Source organism: Pongo abelii, chromosome 15 (genome assembly GCF_028885655.2).
Source record: "Pongo abelii isolate AG06213 chromosome 15, NHGRI_mPonAbe1-v2.0_pri, whole genome shotgun sequence".
Classification (NCBI taxonomy): domain Eukaryota; kingdom Metazoa; phylum Chordata; class Mammalia; order Primates; family Hominidae; genus Pongo; species Pongo abelii.
Genome location: NC_072000.2, coordinates 109,788,920 through 109,805,522, shown reverse-complemented (window position 1 = coordinate 109,805,522; position 16,603 = coordinate 109,788,920). Strand labels below are relative to the sequence as shown.

General features: G+C 53.2%; 2 protein-coding genes across 4 annotated transcripts in view; one reads left to right on the top strand and one right to left on the bottom strand.

Moving 5' to 3' along the window:
* The window catches only part of PACS2 (phosphofurin acidic cluster sorting protein 2), a 97,962-nt gene extending 89,494 nt beyond the window's left edge, over positions 1–8,468 (bottom strand). Inside the window, exon 1 of the mRNA XM_063715767.1 lies at positions 8,314–8,468. The gene's annotated coding sequence lies outside the window, so the exon portion shown is untranslated. The remainder of the gene's footprint in view (positions 1–8,313) is intronic.
* A 51-nt stretch (positions 8,469–8,519) lies between these two features.
* BRF1 (BRF1 RNA polymerase III transcription initiation factor subunit) overlaps positions 8,520–16,603 on the top strand; it is a 77,597-nt gene continuing 69,513 nt past the window's right edge. For all 3 annotated transcript variants that reach the window (XM_009249559.4, XM_009249558.4, XM_002825173.5), the window contains exon 1: positions 8,520–8,889. In XM_009249559.4, coding sequence (XP_009247834.4) covers positions 8,706–8,889 — 184 coding nt within the window. In that variant the 5' untranslated portion in view covers positions 8,520–8,705. The remainder of the gene's footprint in view (positions 8,890–16,603) is intronic.

Below are 16,603 nucleotides of genomic sequence, written 5' to 3'. Positions count from 1 at the left end.
CTCAGGATATGTGATTGTGTGACAAATCAAGGTGTAAAGTTGAACACAGCATGACCTGGATTCAGGAATAAAACTCTCCCCTCTTGGCTGTGGTTATCCTGAGCCCCAAGATTAAGAGGGACCTTGATGCATAAATTTTAACACTTCTCTCTTTCCCACTGTAGAATATTGTCACAATAAGCCAGGACATAACTTAAATATTAGAAAAGAAAGGAAAACACCCAGGCCCTAATACAGAAATCAGCCAAGGCATTCACAGACATCAGAATAGCAATTACCGCAACACATGTCAACCAACACTCAACCTCAATGCTCTTCGTGCGGGACGGATTTCTGGTTTTGTTAGGTTTTGTTTGTCTTTTTCTTTTTTTTTCTTTTGTTTTCTTGACAGGGTCTTGCTCTGTCAACCAGGCTGGAGTCCAGTGGTGCCATCATGGCTCACTGTAGGCCGGATCTCCTGGACTCAAACCATCCTCCTGCCTCAGCCTCTCAAAGTGCTGGGATTACAAGTGTGAACCACTGTGCTGGGCCCCTAAGGGTTTTAAAAAATTATTTATTTATTTAGAGACAGAGTCATGGCCAGGCGCAGTGGCTCACGCCTGTAATCCCAGCACTTTGGGAGGCTGAGGCAGGCGGATCATGAAGTCAGGAATTCCAGACCAGCCTGACCAACATGGTGAAACCCTGTCTCTACTAAAACTGCAAAAATTAGCTGGGCACAGTGGCTCATACCTATAATCACAGCTACTCAGAAGGCTGAGGCAGGAGAATCACTCGAACCCAGGAGGCAGAGGTTGCAGTGAGCCAAGATTGCACCACTGTACTCCAGCCTGGATGACAGAGCAAGACTCCATCTCAAAAAAAAAAAAAAAGAATCTACCTCTGTTGTGCCCAGGCTGGAGTGCAATGGTGCCATCTCAGCTCACTGCAACTTCCATCTCCGGGGTTCAGGCAATCCTCCCTCTCCAGTCTCCCGAGTAGCTGGGACCACAGGCATGTACCACCACACCTGGCTAATTTTTGTATTTTTGTTAGAGATGCTGTTTTGCCATATTTCCCAGGCTGGTCTCGAACCCCTGGGCTCAATCAATCCTCTCACCTCAGCCTCCCAAAGTGCTGGGATTACAGGTGTGAGCCACTGTGCCCAGCCTAATTGTCTTTTTTTTTGGGACAGAGTCTCACTCTGTGGTCCAGGCTGGAGTGCTGTGGTGTGATCATAACTCATTGCAGCCTCAGTCACCTGGGCTCAAGCGATTCTCCTGCCTCAGCCTCCCAAGTAGCTGAACTATAGGCATGCACCACCACACACAGCTAATTTTTAAATTTTTTGTAGAGACAGGGATCTCACTTTGTTGCCCAGGCTGGTCTCGAACTCCTGGGCTCAAGCTATCCTCCCACCTCTGCCTCCCAAAGTGCTGGGATGACAGGCGTGAGCCACTGTCCTGGCCTGGCCCTTGACTTCTGTGGTGGAAGGTGGACTGGAGCCTCACCAAGTCTCACTCAAGTTGCGGAGAACAGACAGGAGCAGGGACTTGCCTTCTGAGCAGTCTGTCTACCAGACACATGTCCTCCATCATACTCCGCAGTGCTAGGGTGGGCTATTCTTATCCCTGTTATGCAGATGAGGAAATAGAAACCTAGAGAGATTGAAGCACTTGCCCAAGGCCGGGCAGCAGGTGAGAAGGTGAGAAGGCCATAGAAGCTTGCCTTCTCATTTCCCCTGCTGACTGCTGTATGGGGGGACAGGGCTGTTGAGTACCCAGGAGTTCTTTTGATCAAATGTGATAAGATGACAGACACAGAGATAACTGCCTTTGAAAGAGGAGTTTATGACTCACAGTTCCAAGCAGGAGGGGCACGTGGGGAAGCACCCAGGGCCAGTCAGGACAGAGAGGGTGAAGGGAAAGGGTGAGCACAGTTCCCAGCAGGAGGGGCACGTGGGGAAGCACCCAGGGCCAGTCAGGACAGAGGGGGTGAAGGGTGGGCAAGAGTCTTTATTGCCATTTTCCAGGCAAGGCAGAGTAGGCAAGCTGAGCAGAATTAGAATTGGGTCATTTCAGTGGGCTCTGGGCTTGGGGGGTGGTATCTAGCTATCTGGTACCTGGCCCTGGAGTGATTTAGGGCAGGGGGCTAGTGTTCTGGAATGCAGGAGCCTGATGAAAGGAGGCAGGTGGGACTCATGATGGTTGCTCTGCATATCAAAGGTATGCTCAGCCTGCACGGTGGCTCAAGCCTGGGATCTCAGTACTTCGGGAGGCTGGGGCCAAAGGATCTCTTGAGTCCAGGAGTTTGAGACAACAGTGAGCTATGATCATACCACTGCACTCCAGCCTGGGTGACAGAGTGAGACCCTGTCTCAAAAAGAAAAAAAAGAAAAAATAAAGTAAATAAGGCATACTCAGAGACAAGTGGTCAGCTGTCTCTAGGAATTAGCTAACCCTGGGAGGGGCAGTCCCTCTCCAGGTCCACGAGACCCCAAGATGTCAAAGCACCACAGACGAGAACACGATGAGGCTTGGCACGGTGGCTCACGCCTGTAATCCCAGCACTTTGGGAGGCCAAGGCAGACGGATCATTTGAGGTCAGGAATTCAAGATAAGCCTGGCCAACATGATGGAACCCTGACTCTACTAAAAATACAGAAATTAGCTGGGCGCAGTGGCAGGCGCCTGTAATCCTAGCTACTTGGGAGGCTGAGGCAGGAGAATTGCTTGAACCTGGGAGGTGGAGATTGCGGTACATCAACATTGTGCCATTGCACTACAGCCTGGGCGACACAGTGAGACTCAGTCTCAAAAAAAAACCCCAAAAAACAGGCCAGGTGCGGTGGCTCACACCTATAATCCCAGCACTTTTGGAGGTTGAGGTGGGCGGATCATGAGGTCAGGAGATCGAGGCCACCCTGGCCAACACGGTGAAACCCCATCTCTACTAAAAATACAAAAAATTAGCCGGGCATGGTGGCATGCACCTGTAATCCCAGCTAATCGGGAGGCTGAGGCAGGAGAATGGCTTGAACCTGGGAGGCAGAGGTTGCAGTGAGCCGAGATGGTGCCACTGCACTCCAGTCTGGGCGACAGAGTGAGACTGCATCTCAAAAACAAAACAAAACAAAACAAAACAAAACAAAAAAAACCCAAAAACAAAAGACACCATGAATGAAGAAAGCCTCCAGGAGGGGGAAGTTTGCAGGTGCCTAACCCCACTGGTCAGGTCATTTTTCTCAGGCCCTGAGAAAAGGAAATCCTTCCTGGTCTAAGTTTTACGAGCATGTTCAGTTCAGATTAAAGCAATTCTCTCATTTCAGCGCAACACCTACATTGCTTTCCAGCTCTCTGGGGCCCCCATGAAGGAATGTTCCTGCCCCACACCCCCAGCCTGGGCCCCGTTCTGCTGCTGTGTGCTGGAGTCAGGTCTAGGGGCAAGCCCACAACCTCTCCCTGTTTACATCCAGGCAGAGATCACTACACATTTCCAGCGTCTCTGTGGCGAGGTGCAAGTGAGGGTCCTGCCTCATAGGGCTGAATGAGGATTACAGAGGACCCTGGGCACTGGGAGCCGGTGCTGGGTGCCCAGTGTGGCTGCTCTGAGGGTGCTGGTGCCCCTCGGCTGCCCTTGCTTGACTCTTTGAGCTTGTCAGTCAGTCCTAAATGTTTCCAAGCTTCCTGGGGCGCTTGCAGCAGGGGGCACCTAACCGGTCCCCAGGGCAGTTCTCTGCATTCTCCCTGTAACCTGACTCCATTCTTTATGCCTTCACATCATGTAGGGAGCCTTACTCCCTGCCTCAGTTGGTTCACACTGCAATGGCAAACCACCACAGTCCAAGTGGCTTATAAACCACAATTCATTTCGCAGGACGGTGCTGGCAGATGCCGTGTCTGGTGAGGGCCACTTCCTGGTTCATGGACGGTACCCTCTTCCTGCATCCGCACATGGGGGAAGCAGCAGACAAGCTCCCTCTAGCTACGTTTTTTCTTTCATCTTGTTTCCTTTTTCTTTGAGACAGGTTCTCAATCTGTCGCCCAGGCTGGAGTGGAATGGTGTGATCTCAGCTCACTGCAGCCTCAACCTTCTGGGCTCAAGCAATCCCCCTACCTCAGCCTCCCAAGTAGCTGGGACTACAGACACATGCTACCACAACCGGCTAAGTTTTTGTAGAGTCAGGGTTTTGCCATGTTGCTTAGGCTGGTCTCAAACTCCTGGACTCAAGCAATCCTCCTTCCTCAGCCTCCCAAAGTGCTGAGATCACAGATGTGAGCCACTGTGCCCAGCCAGCCACTTTTCTGAGAGCATTAATCCCACTCATGAGGGAAGCAGCCCTCATGACCTCATCTCCCAAAGGCCCCACCTCTCTAAAACCATTGCCTTGGGGCAAGGATGTCAACATATGGACTTTGGGGGAACACACATGATATGATTTGGCTCTGTGTACCCACCCAGATCTCATCTTGAATTTCCACGTGTTGTGGAGGGACCTGGTGGGAGGGAATTGAATCATGGGGGCAGGTCTTTCCCGTGCTGTTCTTGTGATTGTGAATAAGTCTCACGAGATCTGATGGTTTTATAAGAGGGAGTTTCCCTGCAGAAGCTCTCTCTCTCTTCCTGCTGCCATCCACATAAGACGTGACTTGCTCCTCCTTGCCTTCCTCCATGATTGTGAGGCCTCTGCAGCCATGTGGAACTGTAGGTCCAATAACCTCTTTTGTTTGTTAATTGCCCAGTCTCTCAGCAGTGTGAAAACAGACTAATACAACGCACATTCAGACCATAGCACCCCTGCTCTGCAGCCCATCTGAGCAAAGGCTTAGTTCTGGCAGCACGCACCTTGGGCCATTGCCCAGTAGAGCCACACCCTTTTTTATATTTTATTTTATTTTATTTATTGTGAGACGGAGTTTTGCTCTTGTTGTCCAGGCTGAAGTGCAATGACACCATCTCGCCTCACCACAACCCCCGCCTTCCAGGTTCAAGCAATTCTCCTGCCTCAGCCTCCCGAGTAGCTGGAACTACAGGCGCCCGCCACCACAACTGCTAATTTTTGTATTTTTAGTAAAGATGGTTTTCACCATGTTGGCCAGGATGGTCTTGATCTCTTGACCTCGTGATCTGCCCTCCTCTGCCTCCCAAAGTGCTGGGATTACAGTCCTGAGCCACTGAGCCTGGCCGAAACCACACCCTTTAAAGCTCTTACCGTTGTGGGTGTGGTCTTCCCCACCCTCTGCTCCTCTGGCCAATCCTGTCCTGTACTGCCTGACTGTCCTGTACCGCCTGACTGTCCTGCACCGCTGTGGCCTGGGAGGCATGCTGCCCCTGCACCTGCAGGCACCTCACAGGCTTTGGTGAGGGAGCACACGAAATAACCCCTCTAGTCTGTGAGGTGAGAGCAAGGATCCAGTGGCCACACGGACTCAGATTGGATTTTGGCTTTGTCATCTACTGGCTATGAGATTTGGGGCTGTCACCCCTCACATCCTCAAGGGCTCCCTCCATAAAATGGAGATGACAGTATCTGCAAGCTAGTGTTGCCATGAGGATGAAATGTCATCATGGACAGAGAGCATTTTGCATAGATATCAATAATACATATTTGAAAAATCCCCAACATTTAGAAACAAAACAATACACTTCCTAATAACCCTTGGATCCGGGAGGAAATTAAGAGTGGAGAGAATCTTGAGCTGAATGAAAATGAAAACACAGCACATTGAAATGTGCAGGATTCAGCTAAAGTGGTAATTACAGGGAGAATTATAGCAATAAAATGCCTATTTATAAAAGAAAAGAGATCTTAAATCAATGATCTCATCTTTCACCTTAAAAAACTAGAAAAAGGCCAGGCGCGGTGGATCACGCCTGTAGTCCCAGCACTTTGGGAGGCTGAGGCGGGTGGATCACGAGGTCAGGAGATCGAGACCATCCTGGCTAACACAGTGAAACCCCGTCTCTACTAAAAACACAAAAAATTAGCCGGGCATGGTGGTGGGCACCTGTAGTCCCAGCTACTTGGGAGGCCGAGGCAGGAGAATGGCATGAACCCGGGAGGCGGAGGTTACAGTGAGCCAAGATCGCACCACTGCACTCCAGCCTGGGTGACAGAGCGAGACTCCACCTCAAAAAACGAAACAAAACAAAAACTAGAAAAAGGGGCCGGGTGCATTGGCTCACGCATATAATCTCAACACTTTGGGAGACCAAGACAGGTGGATCACTTGTGGTCAGGAGTTTGGGACCAGCCTGGCCAACATAGTGAAACCCCATCTCTACTAAAAATACAAAAATTAGCTGGGTGTGGTGGTGCATGCCTGTAATTCCAGCTACTTGGGAGGCTGAGGCAACAGAATCACTTGAACCTGGGAGGCGGAAGTTGTAGTGAGCTGAGATGGCACCACTGAACTCCAGCCTGGGTGTTCTCTGTCTCAAAAAGAAAAAAAAAAAAGAACTAGAGAAAGGGCAGGGAGCAGTGGCTCATGCCTGTAATCCCAGCACTTTGGGAGGACAAGGCGGGTGGCTCACTTGAGCCCAGGAGTTCCAGACCAGCCTGGGCAATGAGGCAAAAACCCATCTCTACAAAAAATATTATCTGGGTGTGGTGGCACATGCCTGTAGTTCCAGCTACTCGGGAGGCTGAGGTGGGAGGATCACCTGAGCCCAGGAGGTAGAGTCTGCAGTGAGGCTTGATTATGCTACTGCACTCCACCTTGGGTGACAGAATAAGACACTATCTCAATTTTTAAAAAAGAAACTAGAAAAAGGGAACAAATTGAACCAAATTAAGTGGAAAGAAGGATCTAACAAAAATGAGAGCAGAAATTAATGAAATAGGGCCATGCACGGTGGCTCATGCCTGTAATCCCAGCACTTTGGGAGGCTGAAGTGGGCGGATCACCTGAGGTGGGGAGTTCAAGACTGGCCTGACCAACATGGAGAAACCCCGTCTCTACTAAAAATACAAAATTAGCCAGGTGTGGTGGTGCATACCTGTAATCCCAGCTACTCGGAGGCTGAGAGAGGAGAATCACTTAAACCCAGGAGGCAGAGGTTGCAGTGAGCCGATATCTGGCCACCGCACTCCAGCCTGGACGACAGAGCAGAGACTCCGTCTCAAACAAACAAAAAAAAAGAGGGTGGGGTCTTCCGCATTTCCTTTTTTCTCTTTTTTTTTTTTTTTTGAGACAGAGTTTCACTCTTGTCACCCGTCACCCAGGCTGGAGTGCAATGGCGCGATCTCAGCTCAAGGCAACCTCCACCTCTCAGGTTCAAGCGGTTCTCCTGTCTCAGACTCGCGAGTAGCTGGGATTACAGGCACCCACCACCAAGCCTGGCTAATTTTTTTGTATTTTTAGTGGAGACGGGGTTTCGCCATGTTGGCCAGGCTCGTCTCGAACTCCTCACCTCACGTGATTCGCCTGCCTTGGCCTCCCAAAGTGCTGGGATTACAAGCGTGAGCCACTGTGCCTGGTCACGCATTTCTTTTTAGGCTCATTCCTGGGTATGTCACCGGCCCTATGGCGATTGTGAACCGCACCTGAAGATATTTGAGGGCGTGCGCAGCCAGGGCTCCCGCTCTGGGCAGGGGGCATAGCGAGGTGACTCACGGGAAACCACAGGTGGACGAATGACTGCTAGAAAGTGGGAATTTTAGGGGAACAGAAAACGGAGAATAGCGGGGCGCACGGGGAGGCTCTGGAACCTGGGCAAGCGGAGCGGCGGACGCCGCAAATGCGGAGGGCGAGGCAGGGTGGCCGCTGGCGGGCGTCTACACCTCCGCTGCCAGGCCCCGCAACGAAGCCGCCCTGGCCCCGCCCACCACTCCCAGAGCCAGGGGTTGGGTCCTAGGTCGCCCTCAGGAGCAAGGCCCCGCCCACCACGCGCGGCCCCTCGCCTCAAGCCCCGCCCACAGCTCGGGTCCAGGCCCACGCTCCGCCCCCTTCCCCGCCCACAGCTCCAGTTCCCTTCGCAGGCCGTCTCCCCACGGGAGGCCCCGCCCCCCACCCTCAGCCCCGCATCCGGCTCTGAGTCCTCACCCCAGGCCTTGCTCGCCGCTGGAGACCGCGCTCACTATTCGAGGAGGACCCTCCCCTGCCCCGCGTCCAGCTTTAGTCCCCGACTGCGTTCATCGCCAAGGGCCCGCCCACTGCCTTAGGTCCCGTCGTCAGCCTCGGGTCCCGTCCCGGCCGCACTCACCGCGAGGCCCCACCCTTAGCTCTAGTCCCCGGTGTCGCCCACCGCCGAGGCCCCGCCCCCAGCTCCAGTCCCGGGCTGCGCTCACTGCCGTGGCCCCGCCCCCAAGCGCCAGTCCTCGGCTGCGCTCACCGCTAGGCCCCGCTCGTGTTCCGCCGAAGCCCAGCCCCCGCAGGTCGCCCCTCCGACGCCGGCGCGCCGCAAGGGAGGCCAGCTCGCTCGCAGTAGGGAGGCCGCGGCCGCGCCGGGCCGGGAGGTCGCGGCTCCAGTCCTCGCGTCCCCGCCGTGGTCCCGGTGCCTGTCCCATCCCGAGGGCGCGGCCGTTGCGGGCGGCGCGGCCCGGGCTCGCGCGGCGAATCTGCGGCTGCGAATCGGCTGGCGCGGGGCCTCGCGAGAGCGGCGAGGCCTGGGCGACTGGGCCTGGGCGGGCGGCTGGGCCTGGGCGGGCGGCGCGGGCTGCTCCGGAGGCTCAGGCGGCTTGAGAGTCTCGGGAGGCTCCAGGCGCTGCCCGCGCGGTCGCCGGCATGACGGGCCGCGTGTGCCGCGGTTGCGGCGGCACGGACATCGAGCTGGACGCGGCGCGCGGGGACGCGGTGTGCACCGCCTGCGGCTCAGTGCTGGAGGACAACATCATCGTGTCCGAGGTGCAGTTCGTGGAGAGCAGCGGCGGCGGCTCCTCGGCCGTGGGCCAGTTCGTGTCTCTGGACGGTGAGTCCCGCGGGCTGGCGCTGCGCGGACTTCCCGGTGCGGCTTAGGCGGGCTGGAGGCGGTGACGGCGCGGCCGGGACCCGCGCCTCGGTACCGCACGCTCTGTCGGGGCGCGCGATTCTGCGCCGTCTTGGCGCGAGTATGGATCCCCTTGGCGCGAATGTAGACCTCCTTGGCGCGAATGTAGGCCTCCTTGGCGCGCCTGTGGACCCCCGTGGCGCGCGTGGACTCCCTCTACACACGCGTGGGCCAGGGCAGCCAGCACAGGGAGGGTTGAAGAGAGCCTGGGGAGCCCAGAAGGCCCCTCAAGGTGCCCCTCACTGTCACTGTCTGTGCCTGCAGTTTTGTTTTCAGCAATGTCTGGTACTTAGAATCCGATTGCTGCTGCCCTTGGCCTTGGCGGTTCCCGGGCGGATGCTCTAGGGCCACTCGGGCTGCTGCAGGCCTCGGAGGGGACGTTTCAGTGATGGGCAGTATTGCGGGCTGGGGATGGACCCCAGCCTGTGGAAGGAGCTGGACTGTGGCCAGTTTCAGGTGGTTGTGAATAGAGCTGCTAAAAGGATTCATTTGCAGCTCTCTGTGTGAACATACGTTTTCATTTCTCTGGGGAACTTAGCTATATGTTTAACTCTATGGGAAACCGTCATGAACTGTTTTGTGATGTGGCTGTGCCATTATGCATTCTCACCAGTTGCCCCACATCTTCACCAGCACTTGGTGTTGTCGATGTTTTTATTTTGGTTGTTGTAACAGGTGTGTGGCATCTCATCATAGTGGTATTCTGTATTTCTCTACTGGCTAGTGATGTGCAACCTTGTTAGGGTGCTTGTTTGCCATGCCCGGATCCTCTTTGTTGAAATGTGTGCTCAAGTCTTATTTTTTATTTATCTTGAGACAGGATCTCACTCTGTGGCCCAGGCTGGTGTGCAATGGCCCAGTCATGGCTCACTGCAGCCTTGAACTCCTAGGCTCAGGCAATTCTCCTGCCTCAACCTCCTGAGTAGCTGAGACTACAGGTGCATGCCACCACGCTGTGATCATTTATTTTATTTTGTTTTTAGTAGAGACAAGGTCTCTATGTTGCCCAGGCTGGTCTCAAACTCCTGGGCTCAAGTGATACTCCAGCCTTGGCCTCCCAAATTGCTGGGATTACAGCGTGAGCCACCACACCCTGACTCTCATTTTTTATTTGGGTTGTTTTCTTATTGTTGAGTTTTGAGAGTTCTTTGTGGATTGTAGTTACAAGCCCTTTGTTGTATATGTGATTTTCAAAGCAGAAGGTTTTTTTTTTTTTTTTTTGAGATGGAGTCTTGCTCTGTCGCCCAGGCTGGAGTGCAGTGGCTCGATCTCGGCCCACTGCAAGCTCTGCCTCCCAGGTTCACGCCATTCTCCTGCCTCAGCCTCCCGAGTAGCTGGGACTACAGGAGCCCGCTACCATGCCCGGCTAATTTTTTTTGTATTTTTTAGTGGAGACGGGGTTTCACTGTGATAGCCGGGATGGTCTCAATCTCCTGACCTCGCGATCCGCCTACCTCGGCCTCCCAAAGTGCTGGGATTACAGGCGTGAGCCATCGCACCCAGCCTCAAAGCAGAAGTTTTAACTTTTTTTTTTTTTTGAGACAGAATCTTGTTCTGTGGTCCAGGCTGGAGTGCAGTGGCACAATCTCATTTCACTGCAACCTCTGCCTCGCAGGTTCAAGTGATTCTCGTGCCTCAGCCTCCCAAGTACCTGGGATTACAGGCGTGCGCCACCTCACTTGGCTAATTTTTGTATTTTTAGTAGAGACAGCATTTCACCATGTTCGTCAGGCTGGTCTTGAATGCCTGACCTCAAGTGATCCGCCTGCCTCAGCCTCCCAAAGTGCTGGGATTACAGGCGTGAGCCACTGCGCCCAGTCTAAATCTGCGGCCCATCTACGTTTTGTATAAGGTGTGCTTTGTAGGCTGAGGCTCATTGTTTATGTGGAGCTCCCCTTGTTTCAACACCGTTTGTTGAAAGACTAAAGGCCTTTGCTCCCTCGGCTGTGCTCACTGGGCCCCGTCCGTGCAGGTCTGCCTCTGGGCCTTGTGTCCTGCCCTGTTGATCAGGTGCCGTTTCCTTTGTCAACATCGCACGCTTTTTTACTATACCTGTTATATTGTCCTGAAATCAGATATTGTGAGTCCCTCAACCTTTGTTCTTCCTTTTCAAAGTTGTTGTAGCTATTAATTTCCCTTTCCCTTTTTAATTTTAGAGTAAGTTTGTGCATCTCTGCAGGTCACATATTCTTACCTGAAATGCTTGGGACCAGAAGTGTTTTGGATACCGGAGTCTTCTGATTTTGGAATATCTGCATTATAATTACTGGTTAAGCATCCCTAATCCAAAAATCTGAAATCTGAGATGCTCCAGTGAGCATTTCCTTTGAGCATCGTGTTGATACTCAAGAAGTTTCATGTTTTGGAGCATTTATTTTTTATTTTATTTTATTTTTTTCTTGAGACGGAGTCTCGCTTTGCTGCCCAGGCTGGAGTGCAGTGGCACTATCTCAGCTCACTGCAAGCTCCGCCTCCTGGGTTCATGCCATTCTCCTGCCTCAACCTCCTGAGTAGCTGGGACTACAGGCGCCCGCCACCACACCTAGCTAATTTTTTTGTATTTTTAGTAGAGACAGGGTTTCACCATGTTAGCCGGGATGGTTTCGATCTCCTGACCTCATGATCCACCCGCCTCGGCCTCCCAAAGTGTTGGGATTACAGGCGTGAGCCACTGCGCCTGGCCGTTTTGGAGCATTTATAATCTCAGATTTTTGGATTTGGGATGTTCAACCTGTACAGAAGTGCTGGTGGGGTTTTCATTGGAATTGCATTAAACCTCTTGATAAATTTAGGCAGAGCTGACATTTTTTCTTTCTTTCTCTTTTTTTGAGACAGCGTCTCACTCTGTCACCCAGGCTGGAGTGCAGTGGCATGATCTCAGCTCACTGCACCCTCTGCCTCCCGAATTCAAGCGATTCTGCTGCCTCAGCCTTCTGAGTAGCTGGGGCTGCAGGCGCGTGCCACCACGCCCAGCTAATTTTTGTATATTTTTTAGTAGAGACGGGGTTTCACCATATTGGCCAGGCTGGTCTCAAACTCCTGACCTCGTGATCCGCCCGCTTTGGCCTCCCAAAGTACTGGGATTACAGGTCGGAGCCACCGCGCCCAGCTGACGTTTTTTCTATGTTGAATCTTGTAGTGCATGAACACAGTGTATGTTTGCATTCATTTAGATTTTCTTTGATATAGTCTGTCAGTGTTGGGTAGTTTCCAGCATACAGCTTCTGGACTTTTTTTTTTGAGATGGAGTCTCGCTCTGTCACTCAGGCTGGAGTGCAGTGGTGTAACCTTGGCTCACTGCAACCTCTGCCTCTTGGATTCAAGCGATTCTCGTGCCTCAGCCTCCCAAGTAGCTGGGATTACAGGCACCCACCACCACACCTGGCTAATTTTTGTATTTTTAGTAGAGACAGGGTTTCACCATGTTAGCCAGGCTGGTCTCGAACTCCTGACCTCAAGTGATCCCCCCACTTCAGCCTCTCAAAGTGCTGGGATTACAGGCATGAGCTGCCATGCCTGGCCCTCTCTGGACATTTTTTAGATGTGTACCTATACTCTATTAGGAGTTATTATAAGTGGAATTTTTTTTTAATTTAGTTTTCAACTCTTCATTGCTTGTTTATATAAATATGGTTGATTTCTGTGTGTTGTCCTGTTTCCTATGGCTTTGCTAAACTTACTTGTTAATTCCAGGAGTTTTTTTTTGTTTTTGTTTTTGTTTTGAGACAGTGTCTTGCTCTTGTTGCCCAGGCTGGAGTGCAGTGGTGCCATCTCGGCTCACTGCAACCTCCACCTCCCAGGTTTAAGCGGTTCTCCTGCCTCAGCCTCCCAAGTAGCTGGGATTACAGGCACCCGTCACCGCACCCAGCTAAGTTTTTTTTCTTTCCTTTGATACGGTGTCTTGCTCTGTCACGCAGGCTGGAGTCCAGTGGCACAATCTCGGCTCACTGCAAGCTCCACCTCCCAGGTTCACGCCAATTCTCCTGCCTCAGCCTCCCAAGTAGCTGGGATTACAGGAGCCCAGCACCACGCTCGGCTAATTTTTTGTATTTTTAGTAGAGGTGGGGTTACACTGTGTTAGCCAGGATGGTCTCAATCTCCTGACCTCGTGATCCGCCCACCTCGGCCTCCCAAAGTCCTGGATTACAGGTGTGAGCCGTCACACCTGGCCGCAGTTTTTGTATTTTTAGTAGAGATGGGGTTTTGCCATGTTGGCCAGGCAGTCCACCTGCCTTGGCCTCCCAACGTGCTGGGATTACAGGTGTGAGCCACCACACCTGGCCCCTAAGAGTTTTTAATACACTCCTTGAGTTTTTTTTTTTTTTTTGAGATGGAGTGTCGCTCTGTTGCCCAGGCTGGAGTGCAGTGGTGCAATCTGGGCTCACTGCAACCTCCCCCTCCCGGATTCAAGCGATTCTCCTACCTCAGCCTCCTGAGTAGCTTGGGATTACATAGGAGCCCGCCACCATACCCGGCTGGTTTTTGTATTTGTAGTAGAGATGGGGTTTCACCATGTTGGCGAGGCTGGTCTCGAACTTCTAATCTCAAGTGATCCACATGCCTTGGCCCCTGAAAGTGTTGAGATTACAGGCGTGAGCCACCGCACCTGGCCTTTTTTTTTTCCTCTGGGACAAAGTCTCACTGTTGCTCAGACTGGAGTGTAGTGGTGTGATCACAGGTCACTGCAGCCTGGAACTTCTGGGTTCAAGAGATCCTTCCACCTACTCCAGAGTAGCTAGGACTATGGGCATGCACTACCATGCCCAGCTAATTAAAAAATTTTTTTTTGGTGGGGGAGACAGGGTCTGGGGTCTTGCTCAGTCACCCTGGCTGGAGTGCAGTGGTCATGGCTTACTGCAGTCCTAACCCCCTGGGCTCCAGTGACCTTCCCAGCTCAGCCTCCTGAGTTGCTGGGACTGCAGGTGCGCCCTACTATACCCAGCTAATTTTTGTATTTTTCTTGTAGAGATGGGGTTTTGCCATGTTGACCAGGCTGGTCTGGAACTCCTGGACTCAAGTAATTCTCCCGCCTTGGCCTCTCAAAGTTCTAGGATGACAGGTGTGAGCCAACGCCAATTTTTTTTTTTTTTTTTGTAGAGATGTGGTCTTGCTTTGCTGCTCAGGCTGGTCTCGAACTTCTGGCCTCAAGGCATCCTCCCACCTTGGCTGCCAAAGTGCTGGGATTAGCGGCGTGAGCTGCTTTGCTCGGCGCCGCATGTTCTGTTGAGGGTTCCTGCTGATGCCTGCGTGGGATATTGGCCTGTAGTTTTTCCTGTAATGTCCTTGTCTTGGATATCAGGGTTCTGCTCCTCATGGAATGGGTTGGGAAACGTTTCCTCTTCTATTTTCTGGAAGACATTATGTAGAGTTGGTGTTCTTTCTTTCTGAAATGTTTGGTAGAATTCACCAGCATAGCCATCTGGTCCCAAAGGTTTCTTTCTCAGAAGATTCTGCACTGTGGTTTTGGCTTCTTTCATCACTGAGGTTCTAGTTATATTTTACATGCTGTGTTTCACCTGGGGTGAGTTAGCCACTTGTGTTGAGGAATTGGTCCACTTGACCTAGTTGTTGAATTTGCCCAGAGAATTGTTCGAAGCATTCCCTTATCCTTTTGATATCTGTGGGGTCCACAGTGGCCTCCTTTTTCCTTTCAGATGTTGGTGTTTTGTGTCTTTTTTTCCCTTTGTCGCTCTTGCTAGAAGTTGATCCTTTTTTTGATCTTTTCTAAGAACTGGCTTGGGCTTCATTGAGTTTTCTCTCCTGCTCTTCCCTCCCCATCGTCTTCCATGCTCATACTCCCTGGGTGTCTTCCTGGGACTACTGGGCACAGAGTGTGCAGCTGTGTCACAGTTGCCAAGACTTTGATGTCTGTTGGGATGATAACAACAGTAATAAAAGCAAGTTGTCATGGCAGCAGACGCAGGGTTTCCCGGGCAGGCACAGTGCTAAGTGCATCCGGGCCTGGTGACAGTGCGCTGCCCTCACTGTGCCCTGCTGGGGGAGGACGGTGGTGTGGAGCAGTGCAGAGCTGGAAGTCTGTCACCCGGGTGCTGTCAGAACAAGCTCAGAGCCAGTGCTGTCAGGTGGCCCCAAGATGCCTCTGAGCCCAGGCACACTCTCTCGAGGGAGGGGCAGGCACAGCAACCAACTGTGGTGGTCCTGGGGGAAGTGCTGTGAGGCGGCGGGTTCTTAGCCCCTGGGGACCGGCGCAGGCGGTGCCTGGGCAGAGAATGGGGAGGAGAGAGGGGAGCTGTTGCTCTGGGCAGCCCCTCTGTCTCCCAGGCAGGCTGTCTAGGTGCCCACTTGGCATCCTCCCTCCCTCGTCACAGTGGTGATCACAGGGGGCTGGAAACCTTGGTGACTTCTCAGTTTCCCTGGCACACAAGTAGGCCCCAGCCGCCCCTTCCTCCAGCCTTATCTTGAAAGCTGAGCTTGTTCTTTGAGCTGTCGTTTTCTAGTCCCAAGGCCACTGTCTTTCCTAGGTGTCTTACCTATTAATTGAGAACTAAGCCTGACACAGCCTCGCAGTTTACTCTGGAATATTTAACTAAGGCATCAGGGCAGGTGACCAGAGGCCTCAGGAGAGTCCCAGGAGGGTCCTGACCTTGGAAGCCAGGCCCCGCAGGGGAAACCACACTGGTGTTCCAGCGTCCCGGGGCTACCCGAGGAGAGACTGTGCAGAGAGAAGGGTGGGTGTCTGAGGACTGAGGCTCAGCATGGCTGGAGGGGCCAGGTGGACGGTGGAGTTGGGGGCTGTTGGCCTGGGGCCTTGGCAGTGCCCTGAGGAGGCCGTCTGCTCCACTGAGGCAAGGCGGGGCTTCCCTGTGAGCCCACATCAGTGTCCTGCGCTGCGTGTGCCCTGAGGCTTCCCTCTGCCAGCAGCTGATGGTGATGGCGCCCACACACCAGGCATCCCGGGCTCCTGCTTGCAGGGGGTCCCTCCTCCGTCCTGCGCAAGGAGCAGCACACCTCAGTGTCACCAGAACTTGTGGGGTGGGGAGCGTTTCCCATAATCACAACTTTCATTGGCTTCACAGTTAGAACTTTGAAGCTGGGGTGTCTGTGAGTGCTGCTGTTTTCCGTTTGGGGTCACGATGCAGCCGGACCTACCTTGTGACATGGCTGCATGTCACCTGGCGCTGGCCCTGGAGAGGGACACAGGAGGCGGAGTTGCCTTCGCCTGCTGGGAAGCTCCCACTGCCTCAGAGAAGGATGTGACCAGCCAGCCTCTCCCTGCAGCCTGGGGTTCTGAGCGTGGGCCTGGCCTCCTGGCGGTGCTCTGGTCCTGAGGGTGGAAGGCTCCGGGCTTCTGCCTCTGCTCCGTGACCCCCAGAACCCTAAGTTGTGGCTGAAGGTACCTACTCTCAGGAAACGGGTGAATTCTGTCCCGTTGGCATCTGGGTGAGAGAGGAAGCCGCTGGTTAGCCTGCAGCGTGACACACGTCCTGTTTTCCGTAACCAAACTGTAATCACTACAAAACCAGCTCTCCTCAGCAGTGGCCTGGGGAAGGGGTCTGGGCTTGGGAAGGGTTCTGGGCCTGGGGAGGGGGTGTGGGCCTGGGAAAGGGTTGCTCCTGGGAAGAGTCTGCACCTGGGAAGAGGTGTGGGCCTGAGAGGGGTCTGCATGTGGGAAGGG